Source organism: Stigmatopora nigra, chromosome 17 (assembly GCF_051989575.1).
Source record: "Stigmatopora nigra isolate UIUO_SnigA chromosome 17, RoL_Snig_1.1, whole genome shotgun sequence".
NCBI classification, from domain to species: Eukaryota; Metazoa; Chordata; class Actinopteri; order Syngnathiformes; family Syngnathidae; genus Stigmatopora; species Stigmatopora nigra.
The window spans coordinates 9,926,982-9,951,993 of record NC_135524.1 but is presented as its reverse complement, the minus strand read 5'-3'; the positions used below and the strand labels follow the sequence as shown (position 1 = coordinate 9,951,993).

The following is a 25,012-nucleotide window of genomic DNA, read 5'->3' as shown; positions in this document are numbered from 1 at the left end:
GTAGATGAATCCGGTCTATTAGAATAATCTGTGACGGGGAGGAAATCAAGATGGATTCTCCTTGCAAGTAACGCCAAATATGTGCCCGTTGCCTCCCTTGTATTGCTTTATATTATATTAAAGATAACTAAAAATGAACCTTACACATTTACTGGGGAAATAGTATACTTTTAAATATTTTTTATATCCTTAAATTTCTAATGACTGAAATGTTTGTGAGTATCTCACAAAATCATCGATTGAAGATGCTGTTGGTCAAATAATGATATTTAACGCTCAATGAAGAGTCACTATCCAAAATGTACACAATGACATCTACAGTTGTGGTCAAAAGTTCACATACACTTGTGAAGAACATAATGTCGTGCTCTCTTGAGTTTCCAGGTATTTCTACAAGTCTGTTTTTTTCTGATAGAGTGATTGGAACAGATACTTCATGAACATAAACATTCGGTGAACATAGAAAAAGTTATCAAATCTGCTTGGTCAAAAATATACATACAGCAGCGCTAATATATGGTAACATGTCTCTTGGCAATAAGGTTTTGGTAGCCATCCACAAGCTTCTGCCAAGCTTCTGGTTAAATCATTGACCACTCTTGACAGAATTGGTGCAGTTCAGTTAAATTTGATGGCTTTCTGAGATGGACTTGTTTCTTCAGCATTGTCCACAAGTTCTCAAAGGGGTTTAAATCAGGACTTAAGGAAGAAAACCTTAATTCTAGCCTGATTTAGCCAATCCATTAACATTTTTGATGTGTGTTTGGGGTCATTGATCTGTTGGAACACACAACTGCGACCCAATCTTCGGGCTGATGACTATAGGTTATCTGGAAGAATTTGAAGGTAATCCTCCTTTTTCATTATCCAATTTACTCTCTGTAAAGCGGCAATTTTGTTGGTAGCAAAACAGCCCCAAAGCATAACACTACCACCACCGTGCTTAATGGTAGGTATTGTTAAAGGCCTCACCTTTTCTCCTACTAAGAAATTGCAGGGCATTGTGGCCAAACAGCTCAATTTTTGTTTCGTCTGACCACAGAACTTTCCTCCAGAGGGTCTTATGTTTGTCCATGTGATCAGCAGCAAACTTCAGTCGAGCCTTAAGGTGCCGCTTTTGGAGCAAGGGCTTCCTTTTTGCATGGCAGCCTCTCGGTTCATGTAGATGCAAAACACGCTTGACTGTGGATACTGACACCTGAGTTCCAGCAGCTTCTAATTCTTGGCAGGTCTGCTTTTTGGTGATTCTCAGTTAAATCTTTCCCCTCCTGACTAATTTTTTCTCAGCAGCAGGTGATAGCTTGCTGGTCGTGGCAGTGACAAAACAGTGTCATGCACTTTATACTTACAAACAATTGTTTGCACTGTTGCTCTTGGGACCTGCAGCTGCTTTGAAATGGCTCCAAGTGACTTTACTGACTTGTTCAAGTCAAGGATTCGCTTATTCAGATCCATGCTGAGTTTTTTTTACTTTCCCATTGTAGCGTTTGTGGGCATTTGCATCCAATAAGCCCTATTTAAATGGCCTCAGAGAAGTCACCAGCTGTAGTGACTCAATCACTCACAAGAAGTTAAGAGGCCATGCTATGAATCTCATTTTACTGACACAACTTTCTAAGTCACCAACATTGCTAATTCATGTTGCTGTATGTATATTTTTGACCCAGCAGAATTGATCAGTTTTTCTGTTAACCCATAATGAAGTCATTAAAGAACCAAAATTCATGAATGTTTTTTTGTGACAAAGAAGTATCTATTCCCATCACTATCAGAGAAAAATCTGATTTGTAGAAATAACTGGAAACTCAAGAGAGCCATGACATTATGTTCTTCAAAAGTTTATGTAAACTTTTTACCACAACTGTATAAATACGGAGTTAATAATAAAAAGAAATGTCTGACTGTCAGATAAACAGCCGAGTAAACGCTGAGAGAGGCGTCTTTGGACGGAAAAGAGCGGCGGGCGTTCACAACGATGATGGGGTTTCCGGTACAGATGTTGCCGTTGGTGATGAACTGGTGAGTCAGGCGGCACTCACTGCCAGTGTAGTTGGGTTTGCACACTGACAGAAAGTAGGGCGAGAGACCACCCGTGACCACCTGGCCCGCATTGACGAAGATGTCTGTGACAAATAGGCCAAATGCAAACACACCTGCGGACACACAATGAATACCAATGTAAGTATTGAGGTGGCATTAATGCAGCAGTAGGAATTATATACAGCGAATATAAAAGATGAATGTTGACATTTAGTGTAGACGTGGGCGGTGTTCTCCTTTTTCTTAGCCAAAATCATAATTTTTGCTGCAGAGTGCATGTTCTCATTATATATCGGATAATCTGGTGGTTGTTGCCTTCCAAAAAAAAATGAACTTCAAGACTTCACTTCCTTTTTCAGACATTATAAAAGACCGTTTTTTTCCAGAGTAGCAATTTTCTCCTGTGACTCTGATGTCATACCACTAGACATCAGCTATGAGCCAGACGAGCCACTACTCGATCCTCCGGACCGTTAAATGAATTGATGATATTCAAAATGAATGCCAATTGCATAATCTTGAGCAAAGAATAGATATGGTGAGTTAAAACTATACCAAAAGAGCTGTGGGCGGGGGTTTGTCCATTTTCTGATGAAAAATGTGTGATTTGGAGACTTGTCATTTTTTAAATGGAATATATGAATTGATTAATTCATTTTCTGAACTGCTTTATCCTCACTAGGGTCGCGAGGGTGCTGGAGCCTATCCCAGCTGACTTCGGGCCAGAGGGAGGGGACCGGTGGCTAGCCGATCGTAGGGCAAGATGAGACAGAAAACCATTCACACACTCAAACCTAGGGGCAATTTAGATTAGATTTGTTTAGAACTTTATTTCATTGCGTATTCGGGAAATTTCCTTGTTTGCAGCAACAAGACAGACACAGAAGGCATTGTAGACCTAGGTAAAAAACTGGAGCCAGGTGTCCAATCAACCTACCATGCATGTTTTTGGAATGTGGGAGGAAACTGGATTATCCGGAGAAAATCCATGTCAGCCTGGGAAGAACATGCAAACTCCACACAGGTGGACCAGCCTGGATTTGAATCCAGGACCCCACAGCTATGAGCCAGACGCGCCACTACTCGATCCTCCGGACCGTTAAATGAATTGATGATATTCAAAATGAATGGCAATTTTATAATCTTGAGCAAAGAATGGATATGGTGAGTTAAAAGTCAACTGGCAAAAGCATCAGTTTAGAAAAAATAAGGAAGGACAGTTTACATCAACAAAAATCCAGCATGGTTAAATATGTACCTAAAATGCAAATTGTTGTCAACCATAGTGAATCTGACCAGTATCTGTATTGCACTGCCTTTCCCTATGAACAATGACTTGATCATCTGGTTTGATTAGCCAAGAAATGAACCTGGTCTTGTATTATCATCTGCTTTGGGTCAGTTGTAGTGATGCAGAAGGATTGCAACGAACCAAAGTCTTCCAAAGCATCAACGTGTCTATGAATTAAAATTCACTCATTTTCTGAACTGCTTATCCTCCCAACAGTTGCCGGAGCCTATCCCAGCCAACTACGGGCACCAAGGGTAGGGCACCCTGAATCGATGGCCGGCCAATCGCAGGGCACAAGGAGACGGACAACCATTCAGACCCATACCAAGGACAAATTTAGAGTCTTCAACGTGCCTACTCTGCATGTGTTCTGGATATTGAAGGAAACTGGATTACCCATCGAAAACCCACAGAAGCCCAGGGAGAACATGCAAACTCCACACAGTATACAAACTACTAGGCCACCGCCAGATGCATCATTTCGTAGCAAATTATATTCCGGGTGTATGTTGTCTTTTGTTAAGGGTTAGAGTCGTACTATTTGTCATAGAATCTTATTTAAACTATAAGCCAAGCACTACATAGACTTTATACTTCCTCTTCTTAGCATTTTGTAACTTTCTTTGATCTCATGATCTCTTTTCTAAGCAGGTTTTCTATTCATCCCTGTGCAAATTGCTCTCTCTTGAGGGTCAGTTTTCACTCTTTATTTGTTTTGTGTAAAGAATACTGACGGCAAGGCAACAACAGGTGTGCCAGTGTCACCTACTGTAGTAGATGAGTAATGACTCTTAAGACTGTCACGGACAAAATTTTGAGAAGCACTTTGTGCATTTATTAATACAAACTCTACGGCAAAAATATCACTTTTTTTCTAATTTGTGTTTTTTTTTTGTTTTGTCTTGAGAAAAGACGGTTGTCACATCAAACAAATTCACAAAGGCTTCTCATCCGGGCTCACATTATTTATTGGAATATCGCTTTAATAATAAAAAGAATTTTCTTTTGTTTGTTAATGACAGTTCTTCAATTGTAATTTTTTTTGCAAGTTTGCTATTTCTTAAATGTGGTATGGGGTTCATTTAAAACTGTTTTTTTCATCAACGTAAAACGTATTTTGCTTTACAAAAAGTATTATTGCCAGCTATTACATGAATTGTAATATCACTGTGCATATTACTATGCATAATCAAACAATTTTAGTATAGAATGCAAGTTTCTGATTTTGGCTGCCTTCAGACTACAAGCATATCTGATTTAAATGTGCTTCGTCCTCATATCTGATTTTCGGGCTGGCTGTTCACATGTTCTTTTTAGCCACTGTCCAAATCGGAATCATGCCTCTTAAAACTGGGCCACATTGATCCATCTAACAGTTTACTGCAGCAATGAAGGTTTCATTCTAATGTGTGTAGTGTGTGACGTGGTAGGAAACCAATGGTACCATAACATAATATTAGCCACTATATTGCAGTTTACTCAGTGCTCTGTAAGTGTTTATAATACAAGAGAGCCATGCACTTTAAACCATATTTGAACTATCAGTCTGAACAAGGCCTTTAGCAACTTAAACACAATCAGTCATCCTGAATATATGATGACTTCATAACTTAGCTCAACAAACAAATAATGCCCGTACCAATGAAGCGTATAACGCGGCGAATGAGAGGGTTGAGGTAACAGCAGTCGCCAGTTACAATCGTCTTTTCCTGGGATAAGAGAGTTTCCCTTGTCGATTTCATGGCGTACATGGACACCTCCCCGACGAAAATCTGGAAAGACAAAAAGAAAATAAAGGCATTGTAATGGGGAATAGAGATAACATTGTGTGGCTCTGGTGTACACAAATAGTGTTTCTTAATGCAGTTCTCAGTCATCTCCTTCTGACATTTCATTATCACTGAAAAAAATAAACACTTCATGGACACATCGAATTAAATTTCTATGGTGAGAAACACAAAAGTGTGTGTGTTGCTCATAATAAACTTCATTATAACTTTCACAGATACCTTTGTAATGTTTTTCTTGAAACGAAGCGTCTCTCCAAAAATGTCATTTTTGTTTTAATGGGTTTTAACTTAACTGCAGTAGTAGTAGCACATTTTGGGACCATAAGTCGCACATGACTATGTATAAGTTGCATTTGCCCAAAAAAATCACAATGAAAAGCGGAAAACATGTACAGTAAGTCGCACTAGAGTTTACGTCGTATTTTGGGTGGAATTTTATCTGATATGATCCAAAACAAATAACAGACGTCATTCAAATTGTTCATATTGTAGGAAGAATAAAACAAACTTGCCCCAGGCTTGGGCCTCCGCTCAATCACGGGGCCTTTTTAAAGATATATTTTAAAGTGTCTCTCTTTGTTCCTCTATGCACTCAGTTACTGACCATTGACTATTTTACAGCAGCTCTCTGGGGCCCAAATTAAAAAATTAAGCATGGTAAAATCCTAGAGCTGTACATTTGCAATTGTTTGTTCAAAACCACATTCTAATCGGGTGTATGGTGTTGTCTCCATTTTGTCCGATGTTAACGGACCAACACACACAAACTCACACACATTCTCAGAAATAGTAATTCAGGGTGTCCCATGCCTGTAGTTAGCTGGAGGCTTGTGAAGATGTGCTGTTCAGAAAATGATGAATGAATTAATTTCACAATCGAACTGTAGAATAAGACGCACACCTGGCCAAACAATTTAAAAAAACTGCGATACATAGTCCCGAAAATATGGTAATAGTGTGTTTAAGAAAATGTATTTTATTTGAACAAATGCCATGAAAAATACTCATCCTCAAGCCATTTTGTGAATTTCTTCAGCCATCATGACCGATTCTTCAGATGTACGAGACGTGGTAAAAATTATTCTTCATCCCTTATCAACTGGTAAACACATAAAGGCAACATTGCCAGCTGCCCGTTACAGCATTAGCACTGGGGCACCAGCAGAAGTTAAAAAAATAGATGAAAACAATTCTTTTCCGTTGTTTTCTCACGCAGGGAATCATTCAGGCTGAGATTATCACTAATGTCGCAAATTAAAAAGGTGATTTAAACGTATCGCTTCAGTTTGTAATACAGTTAGTCATTAAATCATTTTCTGTACCGCCTATAACAAAAGGGTCGAGGAGGTGCTGGAGCCTTTTGCAGGCAACTATGGGCCTCAGGCGGGGGACACCCTGAATTGGTTAACCATCCTTCCACCGGGCCACCTAGTTAGCCATCAATACACATGCTCTAAGATACATTTGGCAATTTTAGTTCCCATACATATATCTGTCCAATGTCTGACCTGCTTATGCCTGACGAGGGTTTCTGGTGTGATCGAGTCAATCCTATCTAATTTTGGACAAGTGGAAGCATAATCTCTGGACTAGTTACTATAATACAGTGTTCCCTCGCTACTTCGCGGTTCAGCCACCGCGGACTCAGAGCTTTGCAGATTTTTGGGGAAAATTAAAAAAAATAAAAAATACAAATCTTACATTGAGATAATATATTTTAGTTTTTTTTTGTTATAACATGAATTTTACTCTCTACCCGTATTCTATATGGTGTACTGTATACAGGGGGTAAAAAAAAATAATAATATATATATATTTTGGAATTAAATTCAAATTAAGCATTTTTGAAGGGGAATCCCTACTTCGCGGAAATTCACTTATCGCGGGTGGTCCCGGTCCCCATTAACCGCGATGACCGAGGGAACACTGTATATCATGTTGCGCTCGCATTAGAAACCTATGAACAAAGTTGGGAGAAAAAAAAACGTTCATTCGGAGATGTTGTCTTTGAGGAGGTTTTTGTCTCCGCCTGGGCTCCGACCAGGAGAAAGAGGACATTGTCATATGGATGATGTCTGACCAGTAAATGGTAATCTGTTAAACATTTTGACATAAACATTAGAGATTGACGACATGTTTTTTTCCTGTGTTTTTTTGTACAAGTGTAAAAAATGTAATAATGCAAAAATTCCAATTAATTAATTTGTCCACCAGATAGAAGAGTTCTGCTGTAAGTTTTACTGTTTTAATAAAAACTGACATCTGTGAATTCCCTTTGTACACACTTTTTAAGTTTGTATTACATTTGTAATTTCTGTAAATAGTTTGTATTGTATTTGTAATTTTTGTAAATCATTTGTAAGTTTTTTTACTGCTTGAATAAAAACACCATCTGTGAATTTGCTTCGTCTACGCACTCGACAGTTTTGAATCGGCAGAACTCCTCCATCTGGTGGACAAATTAATTCATTGCAATTTTTGGCCGAATGGACGCAAATGGACGTCGTTCCTTTCATCGTCACATCTTACCGGATAAATCAACCGCCCTGTGCCCTGATGTCTATAGACGGCTATCGGATCACTTTATTAGCACGGTGAAGGAAGCCACACGGATGTGCCCGGATGAATGCCCTAACTGATGAACGATGCCCAACCCTTCCATTACATAGTGTTGCCAAAGCACAACCTTTGTGAGTGCACAACAAATCAGCTAAACTATTACATAGCACAATCATCATTGGGATTTAGTTTATTAAAGTACCTGCCATCGATCATGTATTTATTCATGTTATTGCTAAAACCTGAGCAGGGCTACCGCAAGCACAACTGGAGGTGGGGTGAAATTGGAGTGCATATCATAAATAATAAAGCTAAACATCATTTTGGTATGTGCTGATGCAGTCAATCAATTACGTCCTAATTTTGTGTTGTTGCACTGCAGCGATTTTGTGTAATCTTGTCATCTCACAAGATAAAGACCAAACTGAGAAACAAATGTTTCTCTTTGAGAGTTAAATACATAACTAAACATAAACCAGTTATACATTAAGAAGCATTATTCTCATTTCACTAAGTGATCTTTTAGATTTTCATCTGGACTCTTAGATCGGATCTCGCATGGCCTTTAATTTCTGTCAAACTATAAGCAGCAGAATTTGGTTTTCATGTGTTTTCTAACAAATACCAATCAATGACCAATTTCAGGCAATATTAAAGAAGAAATTTGTATATCATATGAATTGTATTATTCAACGTTCACATAGTGCAGGATAATCAGCACGGAGCAACACTGGCACCCAGTGGCCTAATCGCCTCACTTTCCTATCATGTATGCCGTCATTATCAAATTGAATGAGGTTTCCACAGGTATGATTTCTGCCGGATTCTAAATTAAAAGTTACAAATCCAGGTTAAAATGACTTTTCAACATTTAAATCAAATTGAACACCTAAATAACTCTTCTCAACTATCATTGTTTTACATCTACAGACAGAAAGAGCGACAAATCATTCTTTTTCTAGCATACATATGTATAGTGTAACTAACTGCAGTAAGGTTAAAACTAATGTATATATAGGCTAGACAGTTCTCTGGTCCTGAGTTTGAATACAGGTCAGTCCTACTGTGAGGAGTTTGCATGTTTTGCATTTCTCCAGCTACTCTGGTTTTCTCCCACATTTCAAAAACAAGCATGGTAGGTAGGTTGGACAATCTCAATAGAGTGTGAATGGTTGTCCGTCTCTGCGTACCCTGCTATCGGCTGGCCATCGCTTCGGGATGTCCCCCTGCCTCTGGCCCGGAGTCAGCTGGGATAGGCTCCAGCACCCCCCGCGACCATAATGATGATAAAACTATTCCTTGATATTTCCTGGTTTCTTCGTATTGTATTTCGAATTGCGCACATTACCTGTAGTGAAAGACTACACTGATCCTATTCCAGTTTTATTTGGATTTTGAGTCGCCGTTGAAAATGCCACTTAAATATTGACGTTCCTTAATATGCAAAAGGCGTAGCACGCCTTTTCGTTTAGATTAATCAACACTGTGGCGTTGTTTTTGTACATAATTCACATTGTAGGAACCATGTTGATGGGAATGGGTTACGCCAGGAAGTGAACGCACTTCCCCTTTGAAGAGGCATGCCTCCAACTCTGAGGAATAAAAAACAGCATTATGAGTTCAGTACTTAAAGTATTTACATTTTTTATTGATAGATTATACTTAGATACCAATCCATTAGTCTTTTCAGATGCCTATAACTGCAATATTTAATAAATACACTTCCTTGATAATTTTACTTGTGCACTTGTATTTTGTATAGATGCGAAAACATGTAGTATGGTATGTGGAAATACATTAATCCATCGTTTCTTTGCTGATAATGTAGACCAGTTAATTTCAATGGGAAACGTTTGTTCGAGTTACAAGAATATCTATATACGAGCTCAGTCCCGGAACGAATTAAGCTCGTATCTCAAGGTACCACTGTACAGTCATACCTCTACATGCAAATTCCCCCAGGTGCGAAATTTCCAGGTCACGAAAGCTTTATATATGCAAATGAGTGCCCCGAGATAAGAAAAGTATCCAAGTTACGAACCCCCCCAAAAGTACATGCATCCCTTATAAGTTATTTTATCTTGAAAATATTTTTGCGGATGCAATTATTCGCGCTTTAGAAGCTCACTTCACCATATACTGGGCTTTCATTGGCTGTCTCACAACTACCCTCCATTTTCTTTGACCCATTGTCTGCTTAACCTTATTTATGCTTGGGGAAGCTGTGGCTGAGTGCCACAACCTGAACCGCAGCCTTCGGTGGGCGAAATTGTGTCTCGGGACAGGCGATGGGCCATGTGGTCAGTAATACCGACGTTGATGAGTTAGTCGGTTGATGTGCACCAAAACGGATCTTGAGTAAATGCAACGCTCAGAAATGCACGAGGAATCCAACGAGAAGGCAGCAGAGGAGGAAGCAGCCATCAATGCAATCGCACAAATCAGAAAAAACAGAGGAGAAAGGAACTTTCCAACTTCGTGGAAAAACATCCTGGTCGAACTCTCAACGGAGCATGAGTAAATGCAATGCTCGGCAATATACGAGGAATTCAACGAGAAGACAGCCGAGGAGGACGCAGCCACCATCGCAACAGCACAAATCGGAGAAAAACGGGGTAGAAACGCACTTTCCAACTTTGTGGAAAAAACATCCTGAAAAAGTGTTCACAAGTTGTGCCTACTCTGACGTCGTTTATCTTGTGCATTTTAGAAAACTTTTTAAAAGTAATCAAAGGCAATCTTCTTTGTAAAGTTTTTTTTTTTTTAAATGTTCCTCAATCAGCACTGCAGAAGCAGGTAAAGAGCCAGTAGTGACTCATTACTGGTTTTACCTGCTTCTGCAGTGCTGGTTGACAAATTCAACAAAAAATACTATCCAAAGACGATTTGTAAAATTACATTACAAAGAAATCATAAAACGTTAATGCTTGTTGTTGATTCATGTTTTTGTTTGAATTCTTAATTCTGTGTAAATTAAATGTGTGTTCATGTTTGTGTGAAATCTCTATGTTGCATCTCATTCTTGCCCAAGCGTTCTCTTGTTACCATAAGTTTTAAGACTGGTTTGTATTCTTGTTATTCTTTTTATTCATTTTGTGACATTAATAATTTCATGATCATTTTCTCTCTTTTGTGTTTGTTTCTGACATCTTTCTTACAAAATTGGGACAGGTTGACCAATTTTAAAGGGTTTAGTTGGTAGATGTGCGAGGACCATGGAACAAATTAGAGAATTTACATAAAATACACCTCTACTTACAAATTTTTCAGGCTACAAAAAAAGTTCTGGAACCAATTAATTTCCTAAGTAGAGGTATGACTACTGTAGGTATATTAATAATAAAAGTGAAATAACAGGCAGCTAAGTGGTCTAGATTACAGTTAACCTGCCTCATAATTTGGGGATTTAGTTTTGGGTTCTATGCAAAATTCTGAATGAGAAAATACAAAATCTTCAATAGATTGAAATGTTTGTCTGAAAGCTTCTTTGTCTATATGTGGCCTGACCATAACGAGGTGAAAAAGGTAAAAGGCATGTGGTACAACAAACAATACTAGCTATAGACTAAAAGTCTTCAATCATGACGCTGATATACTCACAATAGCAATCGGAGCGGTGGCCACAATGCAATACAAGATGAGAGGGGGTACGAAACTGGCCTCCTCTGTCCCGGGGTACGGCTTCATCAGCTCAGCATCGTTGCAGAAGAATCCTTGTACATTAACGCTGAAAAGGTCGGTGCACTCCATGTAGTAGGCCAGAAGCACCGTGCCGGACATGATGACGAGCTGGAAGAAGAACATGTTGTGAGATGAGGAAGACTTAATAGTCTTTCAACATTCCCAATGAAAAGGAGAATGCCTCGACTGTGCTTGTCTTAGAGCTCTTAACCCACAATACACACATAAACACATCTCTCTCTTTTTTGTGTTGCTACCTCACCACCATCATCTCTCCTCTACAGCTCCCCTTCATGTTTTTAATCTATCCATGTGACGCTTTTGTCTCTTCTCTGTTACCCCACTCTTGTCACAATCAGCTTCAGGCATTCTTGCTTCTTTTTATGAAGTCTGGTATTTTTAGTATATGATGACGAACTAAAGCTACAATGCAAAATGCAAGGCATATTGAAGCGTTTTTAAGTGGACATTTTTCTCATTCATAATGTTCACTTACTAATAGGCTAAAATCACATCAGGAACAGAATCCCTCCCTCAGTCAAACTAAACATCACAAAAACTAGATAAATAATCCTGGTCTTTCGCAAACGCAGCACAGATCTGGCTCCACTCCACATAAATGAAGTATGCGTAGAGAAGGTCCAGTCCTTCAAATTCCTGGGGGTCCATGTCACGGACAATCTATCCTGGTCTACCAACACCACGGCACTGGTGAAGAAGGCCCAGAAACTGCTCAATTTCCTGAGGGTACTCAGGAGGAACAACAACTTGGACACTAAGCTTCTGGTAACCTTCTATAGAGCAACTGTGGAGAGCATCATGGCATACTGCATTACAGAGTGGTACGCTTGTAGCACGGCAGCAGACAGAAAAGCCATGCAGAGAGACATTAACCCGCCCAGAAGATGATAGGCTGCTATCTGCCCTCACTGTATGACGATGCCAGCCCTTGCTACCACAGTAGAGCCAGGCACATTGTTAGGGACCCATACCACCTTGGTTACAAGCTGTTCCAGCTGCTCTGGCAGGCGCTACAAAACACGAATAAATAGAATTCGGACAGTTTTATTTTCCCAGAGCCCACGACACACAATCCTCTCTGTGCGATATTTTAGAATATTCTAGGTTTTCATTGTCTATTAACTTGCCCGGACGTGACTTTTTGAAATGACATATTTCGTTATATGTAGCTGTCTTTTGGTCGCTGGTCTTTTGGTCGCCGGTCTTTTGGTCAAATGGTTACAGAGAGTTTACTGTTGAAACCAGCTCTCAAAATTATATTCATGAGAGATAGTTTAATATCTAAGAGAGAGAGTTTATTATCTAAGTACTGTTGAAACCAGCTGTCAAAATTATATCTACTGTTGATTCATGAGTTTAATATCTAAGTACTGTTTAATATCTAAGTACTGTTTAATATCTAAGTACTGTTTAATATCTAAGTACTGTTTAATATCTAAGTACTGTTTAATATCTAAATACTGTTTAATATCTAAGTACTGTTTAATATCTAAGTACTGTTTAATATCTAAGTACTGTTTCATATCTAAGTACTGTTTAATATCTAAGTACTGTATAATATCTAGGTACTGTTTAATATCTAAGTACTGTTTAATATTTAAGTACTGTTTAATATCTAATTATTGTTTAATATCTAAGTACTGTTTAATATCTAAGTACAGTTTAATAACTAAGTACTGTTTAATATCTAAGTACTGTTGAAAACAGTAGATATTTAGATATTAAACTCTCTATCATGAATATAATTTTGAGAGCTGGTTTCAACAGTGCTTAGATATAAAAAAAAGTACTTAGATATTAAACTCTCTCTGTTAGATATTAAACTTTCTCTCATGAATATAATGTTGAGAGCCGATTTCAGCAGTAAACTCTCTGTCACCATTTGACCGGCGACCAAAAGACCGGCAACCAAAAGACCGGCGACCAAAAGACCAAGTGTCCGGTGACGGCTGCGTCCCATCCCCTCTATTCATTATGTTTATGGTGCACTGCTTCCCCCTTCTGTGAAGTCGGATGGTGGATCAAAATTTCCTTGAAGCAATTCTCCATGGTCCCGCCGAACTCCTCCTACGCCATGTTTTTGCCTTGTAGACGACCAGAGCCACGTGCCGCTTGGCAACTCGGTACCTGTCAGCTGCCTCCAGAGTCCCATGGGCCAAAGGGGCCCAGTAGGACTAATTTTTCAGCCTGACAGCATCCCTCACCGTCGGTGACAACCAGGACATTGTGGGATTGCCGCCACAACAGTCACCTTGCGGCCGCAGATCCGGTCTTCCGCCTCAGCAATAGAAGCACATGTAGCATGGTCAACTCTGACTCAATATCCTCCACCTCTTCCGAGGCCGAGACACGACCACAAAGTTGATCATCAAACTGCGGGCTAGTATATCCTGGTGCCAAGTGCACATATAGAAAGCCTTATGCTTGAACATCATTATTTTCAATCCGAGATGAGCGTAAAAATAAAAAAATAGAACATCACTCAGGTTCTGATTAAGGGGGACGTTCATCCCAATCTCTCCCCTCCATGTCTCACTGTCATTGCCCACGTGAGCAGTGAAGTTCAACAGCAGAACAACGACTCCAAAAAGGGTGGGTACTCTGAACTGCGTATGCACAAAAGACACCCATGGGTGTAGGCCTGGCCACCAGGTGCTCGCCATCGCACCGCGGTTACAGGCCTAGCTCCAGAGTGGGGCCCCGGTTACCCGCGTCCAGGCGAGGGAAGACCAAGAATGATGCTCATCATTGGTCCCTCCCCTCAGACCAGTTTGCCATGGGTGACCCTGCCAGGGGAACAAGGCCCCACACAACATAGCTCCAAGTATCACTGGGATACACAAACCCCACCACCACAATAAGATAATGATTCGTTGTCATTTCAATGTGTCAACTTATTTCATTAGAACCTCTGGCCTGCTAATAATCAGATTGATAAATTCAAACTAATAGCCTAATGCGCTAGCTGATTTAAATAGAATACAAGGAGAAGGGAGCAGAAATTATAGAGTATGTTTCTAACTTGCTGTATGCTGAATACAAAGGCAAAAGACATCCTGGTTGATATGAATAAATTATCAGCCGTAATGCATTTTTGAAGTCGACTAAAATAACAATGACCAACATGCAATCAAATTCAATTGGGTTGTGGGTAGAATGTTGCTTTCCAGTGTGCATATTGGGAGTATCGGTTGAATAAGGGACCAACAGAAATAGTGTCAAAGAAAGCATAAGCTGATACAAGTTACGCCCAGAATGTCCAAGTCATCCCCAAATGAAACATGTTTCTCCTTTATTTAGCATTCCCCCAACTAAAATCTCTTTAATGATTTTAATAAAAGCTTAGCCTGTACTAAATATTTAGGTGGCCTTTTTGTCAGCTCTGAATTTGTGAGAAGGAAAACCAAATTATAACTGTTAACATTAAGTGGCAGATTGTGCATTTTGTCTTTTCCATAGCTTTCCATCAAAATTCCATTGTTGTGTAATCAGACCCACAGGTGCAGCAATGTCCATTAATTAATCTAACCTGTTCTTTTTGCTTTAATTTGCATTGTTTATGATGAATCACTTGGACAATTGTTCGATTCGGACACAGATAATGAGGACTTTGATGGATTTGTGGGTGATGATTGATCAAAAAACATGAGTCGTTGTAGAATGGCTAAATAAAGTACAACCGAACTCAGTTTTGCTTCCGTTGCCTTTTTAAAAACATGTTTTTAGCGTGTGTCCGTATGTTTTAGCTGGTGTATGTTTAAGGTGTATGTTTTGCCATGCCTGGCTGCGTGTTTTGGTCCGGTGCGTCTTGTGTGTGCGTCAAATACAGAAATAGCACTCGTTACTGACAGTGCGCCTGTAAATGCGGTGCGACATATAGACGTGAAAATACAGTATCTGAGTTGGTTGTCATCAACACAATTAACAGGAACATTGTATGACCATTTCTAATCAAATAACATAATTAAAACAATTGTGTCATCTTCTACAGCAAACTGAACGATTTTTAGAAGCTTACCGTATTTATTTGAGTATAACATGCAAAATTTTGTACCAAAGAACTGAAGCAAAGTTCGGGTGCACGTTATGCATGAGGCTTTTTATGACCAAATCGCAAGATTTTGCGGAAATTTCGACATTTGCCATTTTCAATTGACCTTTCAATTGAACTTTTGTCACGCCAGAGATTTCAGGTGAGAAGGCAAAATGGCAGACTACACACACACATACCGTCAGGGCACGGAGGATAAATTGCCTCGGCACGGAAGAAAACCAGGCCTGGGCATGGCAAATAAAAGCTTAAAAATGCCCTTCTAGCAGGGGCGAGTGCAGACTTAGAAAAATGCTGAAGCTTTTCAGATTTTATTTTAAGGCGACTGCCGTATTTCCATATTCCGCCCAGGGCTCCTTTCCCAGGGGACAGTGCCCTGAAAGAACGAGGGAGAACATGCAAACTCCACACAGGAAGTAGAGATCCCCCTAATATAATAGTCCTTTCATGGTTCACCACTTCGCAGTTTCAACATTCCCATAACTAGAGCAGTACTGTATATGTGAATTCTCTATTCCATTCCCTAGTCCTCACACAAATACCATCTAAACCCCTTAAAAAATTGAGAAAAATTCCAACGAAGCCTCTTGAATCTGACAAAGAGGACTAAAGCTCCCCAAAGAAATGTTTTTTTAAAATAGGTATGATCCGACTTTGTTTTTTTTTTTAATAATGCGTTCTGTCTGGTCTACATTATCCACGATATTTGAGGCATCACTGTAAATATGTTGTTTTTCTGATGCGTTCAGTATCGTAAGGGACCATAAAAAACACAAAACTAAGATATTGCACCTCCTATTAGGTTGCGAGATGCATTAAATAAGTTTATGGTTCATGGTGATTATTTATTAAAAAATAATAAATAAATTATCAAAACATTATAAAATTAGGTTTGTTTCTTTATTTTATTTAACTTTAGTCCTAAGTTTGTATGACTTAGGGTCTGTTAGTTCTTATTAAAACCTTTAGTTATGTGCACCAGCACTCTCATGACATACAGGCTGTCAAAAAAACATAACTAACAGGAAAAAATGACAAAAATAAAGAAAGAAAAAAACACAAACTTAAAATCACTCTTCTTTTTCAAAATAGTTGCACGTTTATGTACATTATGCACATCACTCTCTTAAAGCCTCTGGTTGCTATTTGGGTGGCGAAAATAGAAGCATAAATGTCATGTGATTCTTACATAAGTGCAAAGGCATGATGCTGCTCCAAATGCAAGGTAGAGTTCTGCAAATAACACAGGAGATTAAAATACACAAACGCCTCAGGTCGCATGCCAAGAGAAAAAATTTTAGGAGGGAAGTCCAAGAGAATCCATGGGGTTAAGCGGTGAGAGTGCAGTAATGTCATATGAAATTAGGAAAGTTTCCTCTTAGGGATACGTCAATGTATCTATCTTTTGACGATGGGACTTGGAAAAGAAGCTGATTTGGGTCGACATGTAGAAACATCCCTCAGATTTATCTCGCTACCAAGATAATTAAATATGAAGAGCTGGCACACACAGCTTGCTTTACATTCATCCAGAGGCTTGATGCTCCACATAGAAATCTGAAATTTATACAGCAAGGTTTTACAAAATCTCACCTCTACAAAGATGAAACATGGAATGATGGTGTAGCTACGCAGGATGTGGTTGGACGCCATCTTGTCTCCTGTCAGGAAAGCTTTCCACTCGACACGACTCCTCACTCTGTAAGAGACACAAAGTGTCAACGCTAATCTTAAAAAAAAAAAAGTCAGACACTTGCCGATAGGTAAGTCTTGGAAAATGTAGAGTAGGTAGGTTGTAGTAGCAAAGATCATTGTTAGGTTTTAATTATATTTCTTTCACATTTGAATATCTTCAGGTAGTAAATGTTAACCCATCTTAAAATGTTGATCCCATCCATATTTGTGTCACCAGCACTGTGTTTAACTGATCCATGGACTGCGAAGGAGATGGAGATGATCTATGCGGATTTACAGGTGGGCTATTCATTCCCGAATAACTTTTTTTTTTTTTTACATTAAAAAACAGTAGAGGTATGCGTGTATTTTAACATTGCTGGTCTCTGCGCTACATCAGTGTGCATCTATCATGCAGCTTAGATCACTTCACATACCTCATAAGAGTGTTTCTTCATTCAAGAATGTTACTATGCACAAATGTCAGATAAGAATTATGACAATCGTCAGGAAAGTGCAGGTTATCAATATGACAAAGAAAAGGAACACTTACACAGCCATCCGGCTCAATTTTTGAGTAAACACGTCTACCATTCACTTTATCAAAAGGATGAGGCTAACAGTAAGAAGTCTTCCATCACTTGTAGTAAGACAGACAACTCTGCGTGGAAGCTACTTTGATCACATGTCTATAGAAGAACATAACATTGGATCTTGTTCTTGGAACCTATTTACTGCTGTAGTTTTATGTATGAATATACAAAAAAGTCCACATTTTGCCAATGTAGATGATCGATCAACAAAGGCCTAGGTTTAATATCTAGTAATGATACAATGAAGTATTTTTTTAACCTAATAGGCGTGTTGGGCGCCAATGGTGATTCTGAGTATCGGATCACTAATAATGGCGGATATTGATAAAGAACCAAAATAATACAATACTACTCGTTAGAAGGTTAAACAAAGAGTAAAGAACAACAACTGCTTGCATACTGCCAAACAGAGACAATCATTAGACACAGGCAAGACAGTGATGATAATAAGACTTAATCAGACACTAAGTGTGTGCCCCATCTCAATGCAACACTAAATCCCTCACCACAATGATACTTGATGGAGGCACCCTGACTGTCACTCTCACATCCGTTCTAATGTCTCATTTGGCGAGACCACGCTTCAAGGACAGAACCATCTGCTGGTGTCAGTTTACCGAAGAACTACAGCTACAAAACATCTGGCCACTTCACAGCTCTTGCCCATCAATCCGAGTAGGGTGGCAAGTTTGAAACACCACTTTATTATCCCTGTAAACAAGGTTTCAACTTAGTTTGAATGAGTAGAGCAGTGCGTGTTGCCCGATTAAACGTTCTTCAACTGTAGCAAAGTGATTATTTACTTAGAGCTGACTAGAACATCCTCAAATGACATGGCAAATTCTTGGAAAATGTAACTCAACTATACATTCATTGGATTCCTTACCCCGCTCGTCAGCTTTGTAATCGGCATCTTGTGGCTTACCGTCTCTTTGAATTATGACAGTGAGCAAGTTGAGTAGGAGTAACTCTCGTGTTTTGGGAAAATCAAATGCTTCAATCACTCCTCTTGTGAAATGTTTTATTCAAATATTCATGTCTTCTGTCAAATTCCCTTCTCAACTGGGAAAATGAGCACCAATTCTTAGCCATTCTGATTCTAAGTAGTGGTGTTGGGTTAATTTTCTATCTCAACTATTTTAAAGCACAGATTATACATTTCAAAATAAATAGTTCAGTTCATATTTTATAACTCAATGTTTTGACCTAGGTTTCATAATGCAATAAATCAACTTATTTTTTGCATTTTTTTTCTCCAATGTACTGGTCCCAAGTTTTATCCTCAAAGTGCTAGATTTAGGAGGCATTCAGTGCAGCAGTCAATCCTCATTTTAGGAGAAATATACCAATAGTCACTGTGGTCAAATTCAACAATGCCATGTTTTGATCTTATCAAGGGTTTAGTGTGAATGCATGTTTTTTCTAGCAGCTTCCAGTCATCATATCATATAACGGTGGCAGTTTCTCTCTATTGTATTTCTTTATTCCAAGTTACATTGGCCATCAATAAATAAGATTTTTTTTCTGGATTAGGAAATCTAATACAAATAGAGGCTTACTTTTTCTTATTTTTTAAACCATTTTTCAAAACATAGTCTCATAGCACTGTTACCAACGGTTCTCATCTGTGCACAAGCTTCCGTATTCCCTTAATTTAAAAATATTTGGACTGATGTGTCAGCCTGTTGCTTGAAAATATACCTTTGAGATAAAATGAGATGATTATGAGATACAGGACAAAACCAACCCTCCTCACTAAAAGATCCAAGTGGAGTCTCCCAGGCATGTACTTTATCTGCACTTATGAATGCACATGAGGCATACTGAGAGCAAACACAGTTGACTGAACCTAGGCAGCGGTTTACATCATGTCTTCTAAACAAAGACACAAAAGAGATTTCTTTGCCTTTTAAATAGCTGTGCGCAAACATCAGCCTTTTTGAAAATTTCCTAATCCCATTTTCACTCACTGTAGTCATTTGAAGACAGCTTGTGTAATAATTTTTTTAACTTAATACCAAGGATTTTTCCCATTTGATCCAAATGTTCTGAAAATGTGACAAAAATGTAAAATGTGTTAACTTGGGTTACGTTCATTCATTTTTTTTGTTTTTTGATATAGTAATATGTGAGATAAATTTACATATAAAGTTTATTTTTGTGAGGTTGTAAATAGTCTGCTTCCCAATGGTTATGTCTACGGTTGATAATTATTGTCAATTTATATATTTCTTATTACACAGCAATTCTGAGCCTTCAAAACTTCTAAAATGTGTCTGATAAAAATTTCTGCAGGTTTTATTATCCATTACTTTTCATAATGTTCGGATGGAGTTGTCCTATCTCCTATTTGCCGACAGAACAACAAAAATGCTTTTTAAATTAACAAATTTTATATCATCATCATTTTTTAAATTCGTACCTCTCATGAAGGCTTTCAAGCGACCAAAAAGATTAAAAATCTGAAAGGGCAAGGTCAGGGCTTAAAGGGGTTGAAGAAGAAGGTCCCAGCCCAGCTCGTTGGTGGACTTTGACGTCAATTAATGAAATTCAAGAAGAAGAAAAAAACGTACCTTGCATAAAACGTGAAAAAACTCACTTGTGCCTGCCACTACCCACTCAGGGCATTGCCATTTTACAATAGTTAAACCTGCTCTGACTGGCAAGACAGCCCGGCTCCCGTCCGCCCGGCTCCCGTCCGCCCGGCTCCCGTCCGCCCGGCTCCCGTCCGCCCGGCTCCCGTCCGCCCGGCTCCCGTCCACCCAGAAGGGAACTGGCGACGGCGCGAGTGATGCTCCGGCACCCCTGGATGAGGGGCCCGGCGACGGCGAGAGCAATGCTCCGGTGCCTCTGGATGAGGGGGCCGGCGACAGCGAGAATGACGCTCCAGCGCCCCTGGACGAGGGGGCCGGAGAGAGTAACTCTTTGGCTACCCTGGACAAGGGGACTGTGACAGCGACGCTCCAGTGGCCCTGGACGAAGGGACTGGTGAGAGCGACGCTTTGGCGCCCTTGGACGAGGGGGCAGGCAAGAGCGATGTTCCAGCGCCCCTGGACGCGTAATACAAAATCGAACTTACGAACATTTTTCGACAATTTGCAGACATGTTCGTATGTACCGTTGTTTGTAACTTGAATGTTTGTAAGTAGGGGAGCGTCTGTATATCCATCCCAACAGATTACCAACGAACCTACAATATCCCCAAGAATGGCCCACTCAGAGTACGACAGAGGCGGCGAAGGGGAAAAAAAGCAAAAGCGGGGATGCCGGGCGGGCCTAGCTGCTAAGTTAAGGAAACAACCGCACAGTGCATCGCTTCCGAGTATCTTCTTGACCGTCGCCAGATCCATCACACGGCAAATCCTCCAGGCCACGGTATCGCTAGCTAGCCACACGCTATACCGGCAGGATCGGATGACAGAATAGGCAAAAAGCAGGGGGAGGGGGCTCTGCGTGTACATACACAACAACCGGTGCTGCAACAGTAGGATCATTAACACTCACTGTTTCCCTGATTTAGAGCTCTTTGCAGTTCGATGCAAGCCCTTCTTTCTACCTAGAGAGCTAACGATTGTCATTGTAATGGCTGTTTACATCACACCGGATGCTAACGTTAGCATGGCACTTAACCTCCTGCAAGCGACTGTAAACAAACAGCAGCTTGACCACCCCAATCGAGTCTTTATTGTCGCCGGTGATTTCAACGAAGCGTATTTAAAGACTGTCCTGCCTAAGTTTATCCAGTACGTTAAGTCTCACGACAGAGGGGAACTCTGGATCATGTGTATTATAACATCAAACATGCTAACAGAGCCACATCCCTCCCTCACCTTGCTGGATATGACCATTTCTGCCTGTCTCTCACCCCCTCATACACCGCACTATGGAGGCTAACAAGGCCACAAATAATAATAAAAACATGGCCTGAGGATGCCTTATCTCAGCTGCAGGGCTGTTTTTCCCAGCAACATTTGGGAACTTTTTGAACATCACAACCTCCAGGACTACACGGACACTGTACTTTCCCACATAAAAATGTACACTCTCACTGTTAATAAATGTATCTGGGGGTGTCGTAACCAAAAACTCTATGACCAGTGAGACACGGGGACAAATCAAATGCTGTAACACCGCCTTCAGGTCAGTGGACAAGTTACAATACAGTGCTGCCAGACCAGACCTGATATTTTTATTCACATAATAGTTATTGACATGGAGAACAAGGGGAACATGATTATAACACATGAAAGGTTGAAATCAAACCCGGAACTACAGGGTTCTGGGACTGGAATACTAATCACATCGCTCCATCCACTCAATAGTTTTTGCATTTTTATATATCTTGTGTTGTGACATCTCAATAGCATTCACATCACAGTGGAACCTCTACTGAATCTCTAAAAATAAGGTTCCAGATGTAGTTTCATAACTTTTCGTTGGTAGAATCACATTTAACATTTTTTTAGCATTATCAGATAATTCGTTTCAGGATCTTTCATATTACCCTCTAAACCTTTTAAAAAGAATACAAGTATGCCAATTTTGTATGAAAGGTGTATGCAAAAATGGAAAAATAGAGAAGAAAATAATGTATTTTGTCAGTAACATGAATAAAAAAAATAAAGACAATTCTAAATGGTGCAAAATTACAAGTGCCAGCTCGGTAAACAAACTTAACAATATGTTAGCCACACAAAAAAATTCAAGAAACAACTCTGTGACAAATGAGGGTCAAAGGCACACAAATCAGAAACTAACCACCGGGGCGGAGCTGATCAAACATTGTCTGACACAAGATTAAAATGAGCACTAAGAATCTATACTGTTGACCTGTTACCCCGCCAGGACCGTGTCCGCTGAGAGCACGCTGTTTTCAGGTCGGAGTGGTTGCCACTTTATTAATAATTATTAACGTCCGCCTACAGCGCGGTAACCTCGGTCCCTGTATTACAGAGGAGGCTCCTTGTAGCCAATGGGAGCTCAGCAAGGTATTTGCAGAAAGAGGAACTCAATCATAAGTTTTCCGTATCACCTCTCATAAAGATCCTGGAGCCTATCCCAGACATATGCATTAGGCTGAGGACACCAAGACTATGTCAAATGGTAATTTAACACTCAATAACCACAACTAGACTAGAAGTTAAAAGTCACTCCTTCATTCAGTAATAGATACAACTTTTTTTGACATCATGATAGATAAATATTAGAACATCAAACTTCTAAAATCAGGGTTTAATCCAGTTTGTATGTTAGTAGCTCTGTGCCTGTGTTTCCTCCCACTTCCCAAAATTATCCATGGTGGGCTGCTTAACACTGGGTGTGTGCATAAATTTGCTTGTCTCTTATTTCTCTGTGATTGGCTACGTCTCTTGAAAGATGAATGAATTAGTAAAAATGTTCCCTTGAAAATAGAGGACTTTTTTCATAAAATTATGATTATCATTAAATCCCTTAGTGTTCTTGTTATTGCCTATGTACCAACATAATATTTTACATTGAAAGAGGATAGGTGGCCTGGTGGAGTGAGTGGTTGGCGCGTCAGTCTGAGAGCTCTGGGGTTCTGGGTACAAATCTAGGTCACGTCCACCTGAGTGGAATTTGCATGTTACCCCTGGCCTGTGTGGTTTTCCTCTGAGTACTCTGGTTTCCCCCCATATACTAAAAACATGCATAGTAGGCTGATAGAACACTCAAAATTGCCCCTAGGTTTGGGTGTGAGTCTGCATGGTTGTCCGCCTCCTTGTGCCCTGCGGTTGGCTGGCCACTGACTCAGGGTGTCCCTGACTCTGGCCAGGAGTCAGCTGGGATTTGCTCCTGCACCACCCATCCCCCTGACCCTTATGAGAATAAAGCACTTCAGAAAATGAGATGAGAGATGAAAGAGGATAAGAAAGAGGTTTTATTCCTAGTAGGTATCTATTTTATAATAGTAAGCCACTGTGATATATGCATTTCATGCAATTCGTCCTTCACTAAATTAAGTAATATTATGATTATATAACAACACAACTTAAAAGGAGGTCAATCACTGTTTTTGTCTGTGCCTGTGTATTAGCAATCATTTATGTAGAAGGTACACTAGAAAAATTCAAAACATCGTGCGGACACATGATGCAAATGTGAGTCAATGAGAAAATAAATGCAGATGATGGAGTTCCTCCACATTCTAATCAGCTCGTCCTTTAAGAGAAAATATTAATGCACTGCTCTTATAGCTGCGAAGGTACGAAAATTGGGTACTGCTTTGAATTATTGCAGCTCATTGATACCTCCTAATAAGCGTGGGATTTCAGTCTTCTGAGTGATCCAAGAGGCTTTAAGAGCGCCTTGAGTCCACAAAGGGGGGTTGTTTGTATGGATGTCGTGTTGGGGGCGGGGATAAGGGCCTCATTATGTTCATTTTGGCAATATTTGGCGGAAAGGCAACGAATGTCCACCGAAAACATGTGATTGATACGATTCGCGCATACGAGTGTGTGTAGTATTTAATAATATTAAGTGTTTAGGGCGTGTTGTATCGGACCCATCAACGACCACTGTTGCTGGTGGAGAGACAGGTGTCTTTTCTTAATCAGGAATACGATCGTAGCAATCATTCAAATCCAATAATTGAAAACAGTACATTGTAGTGCTGAAAGCGATTTGACGCTTCGAGATGTTTTCGTTGAAACCGAACGAGACCCTCGCGTTCAAACCTACAACTTGCCTCGGAAATAGACAATAGCGCCACAGCGAATTTTGTGTGTGCGCGCGGAATTCTCCCCCACGACAGCCTCGATAACCACGCACACTTACCGCTATGGGATGGAGCAATATTCCAGAAACAAGGCGAATCCATGAAAGAACGAGCGAGGTGTGAAGAGCACTTATATACTACTACACACTATACTCCTACTACCCTTACTACTACTATTGAAAGGGCTGTTCTGCGTGGTCGTGAGGGGCATCACGCGGCGTGGATGAGGACGGATGCTGTGCTTTGTCGGGAGGGCGGGGACAAGACGCACAGTGGGCTCCAGTCGAGCGTGTCTAACTCGTTGGAGGGACCTTGTGGTCCGTGCAAAGTGGGCTGTCTAGTCCGCCTATTCCCAGGCAGGCTGCCCTTTACAACCCCAATAACAACCATTGTTTTTGTTTTTTCCTAGGGGGTTTCCACTGGTTATACATATTTATGTGCAGATAGAGTCATCTGAAAGTAAATATTATTGGCGTTTGCTTATTTTCTGACCTCGCATCTACAAAGCCGCATACTCGTTTTCTGTGCAAGAAGGTTTTTGGAAGACAGACGGAGAGATACAGGACATACTGAGAC

The 25,012-nt window shown here is 40.0% G+C and overlaps 2 protein-coding genes across 5 annotated transcripts in view; one reads left to right on the top strand and one right to left on the bottom strand.

Annotated features, from left to right (window-relative positions):
- The window catches only part of grin3a (glutamate receptor, ionotropic, N-methyl-D-aspartate 3A), a 42,280-nt gene extending 37,187 nt beyond the window's left edge, over window positions 1-5,093 (top strand). For both annotated transcript variants that reach the window (XM_077736728.1, XM_077736727.1), the window contains one exon: window positions 3,548-5,093. In XM_077736728.1, coding sequence (XP_077592854.1) covers window positions 3,548-3,861 — 314 coding nt within the window. In that variant the 3' untranslated portion in view covers window positions 3,862-5,093. The remainder of the gene's footprint in view (window positions 1-3,547) is intronic.
- Window positions 1-24,722, bottom strand: part of plppr1 (phospholipid phosphatase related 1) — a 30,028-nt gene extending 5,306 nt beyond the window's left edge. Inside the window, exons 1-5 of one of the 3 annotated variants that reach the window (XM_077736730.1) lie at window positions 24,496-24,722; window positions 17,027-17,132; window positions 11,281-11,469; window positions 4,971-5,103; window positions 1,903-2,153 (exon numbers count right to left, since the gene is read on the bottom strand). In XM_077736730.1, coding sequence (XP_077592856.1) covers window positions 1,903-2,153; window positions 4,971-5,103; window positions 11,281-11,469; window positions 17,027-17,086 — 633 coding nt within the window. In that variant the 5' untranslated portion in view covers window positions 17,087-17,132; window positions 24,496-24,722. Of the gene's footprint in view, window positions 1-1,902; window positions 2,154-4,970; window positions 5,104-11,280; window positions 11,470-17,026; window positions 17,133-19,401; window positions 19,538-24,495 lie in introns of those variants that run through there. The other 2 variants (XM_077736732.1, XM_077736731.1) reach the window with 2 other exon arrangements.
- Between the last annotated feature and the right edge of the window lie 290 nt (window positions 24,723-25,012).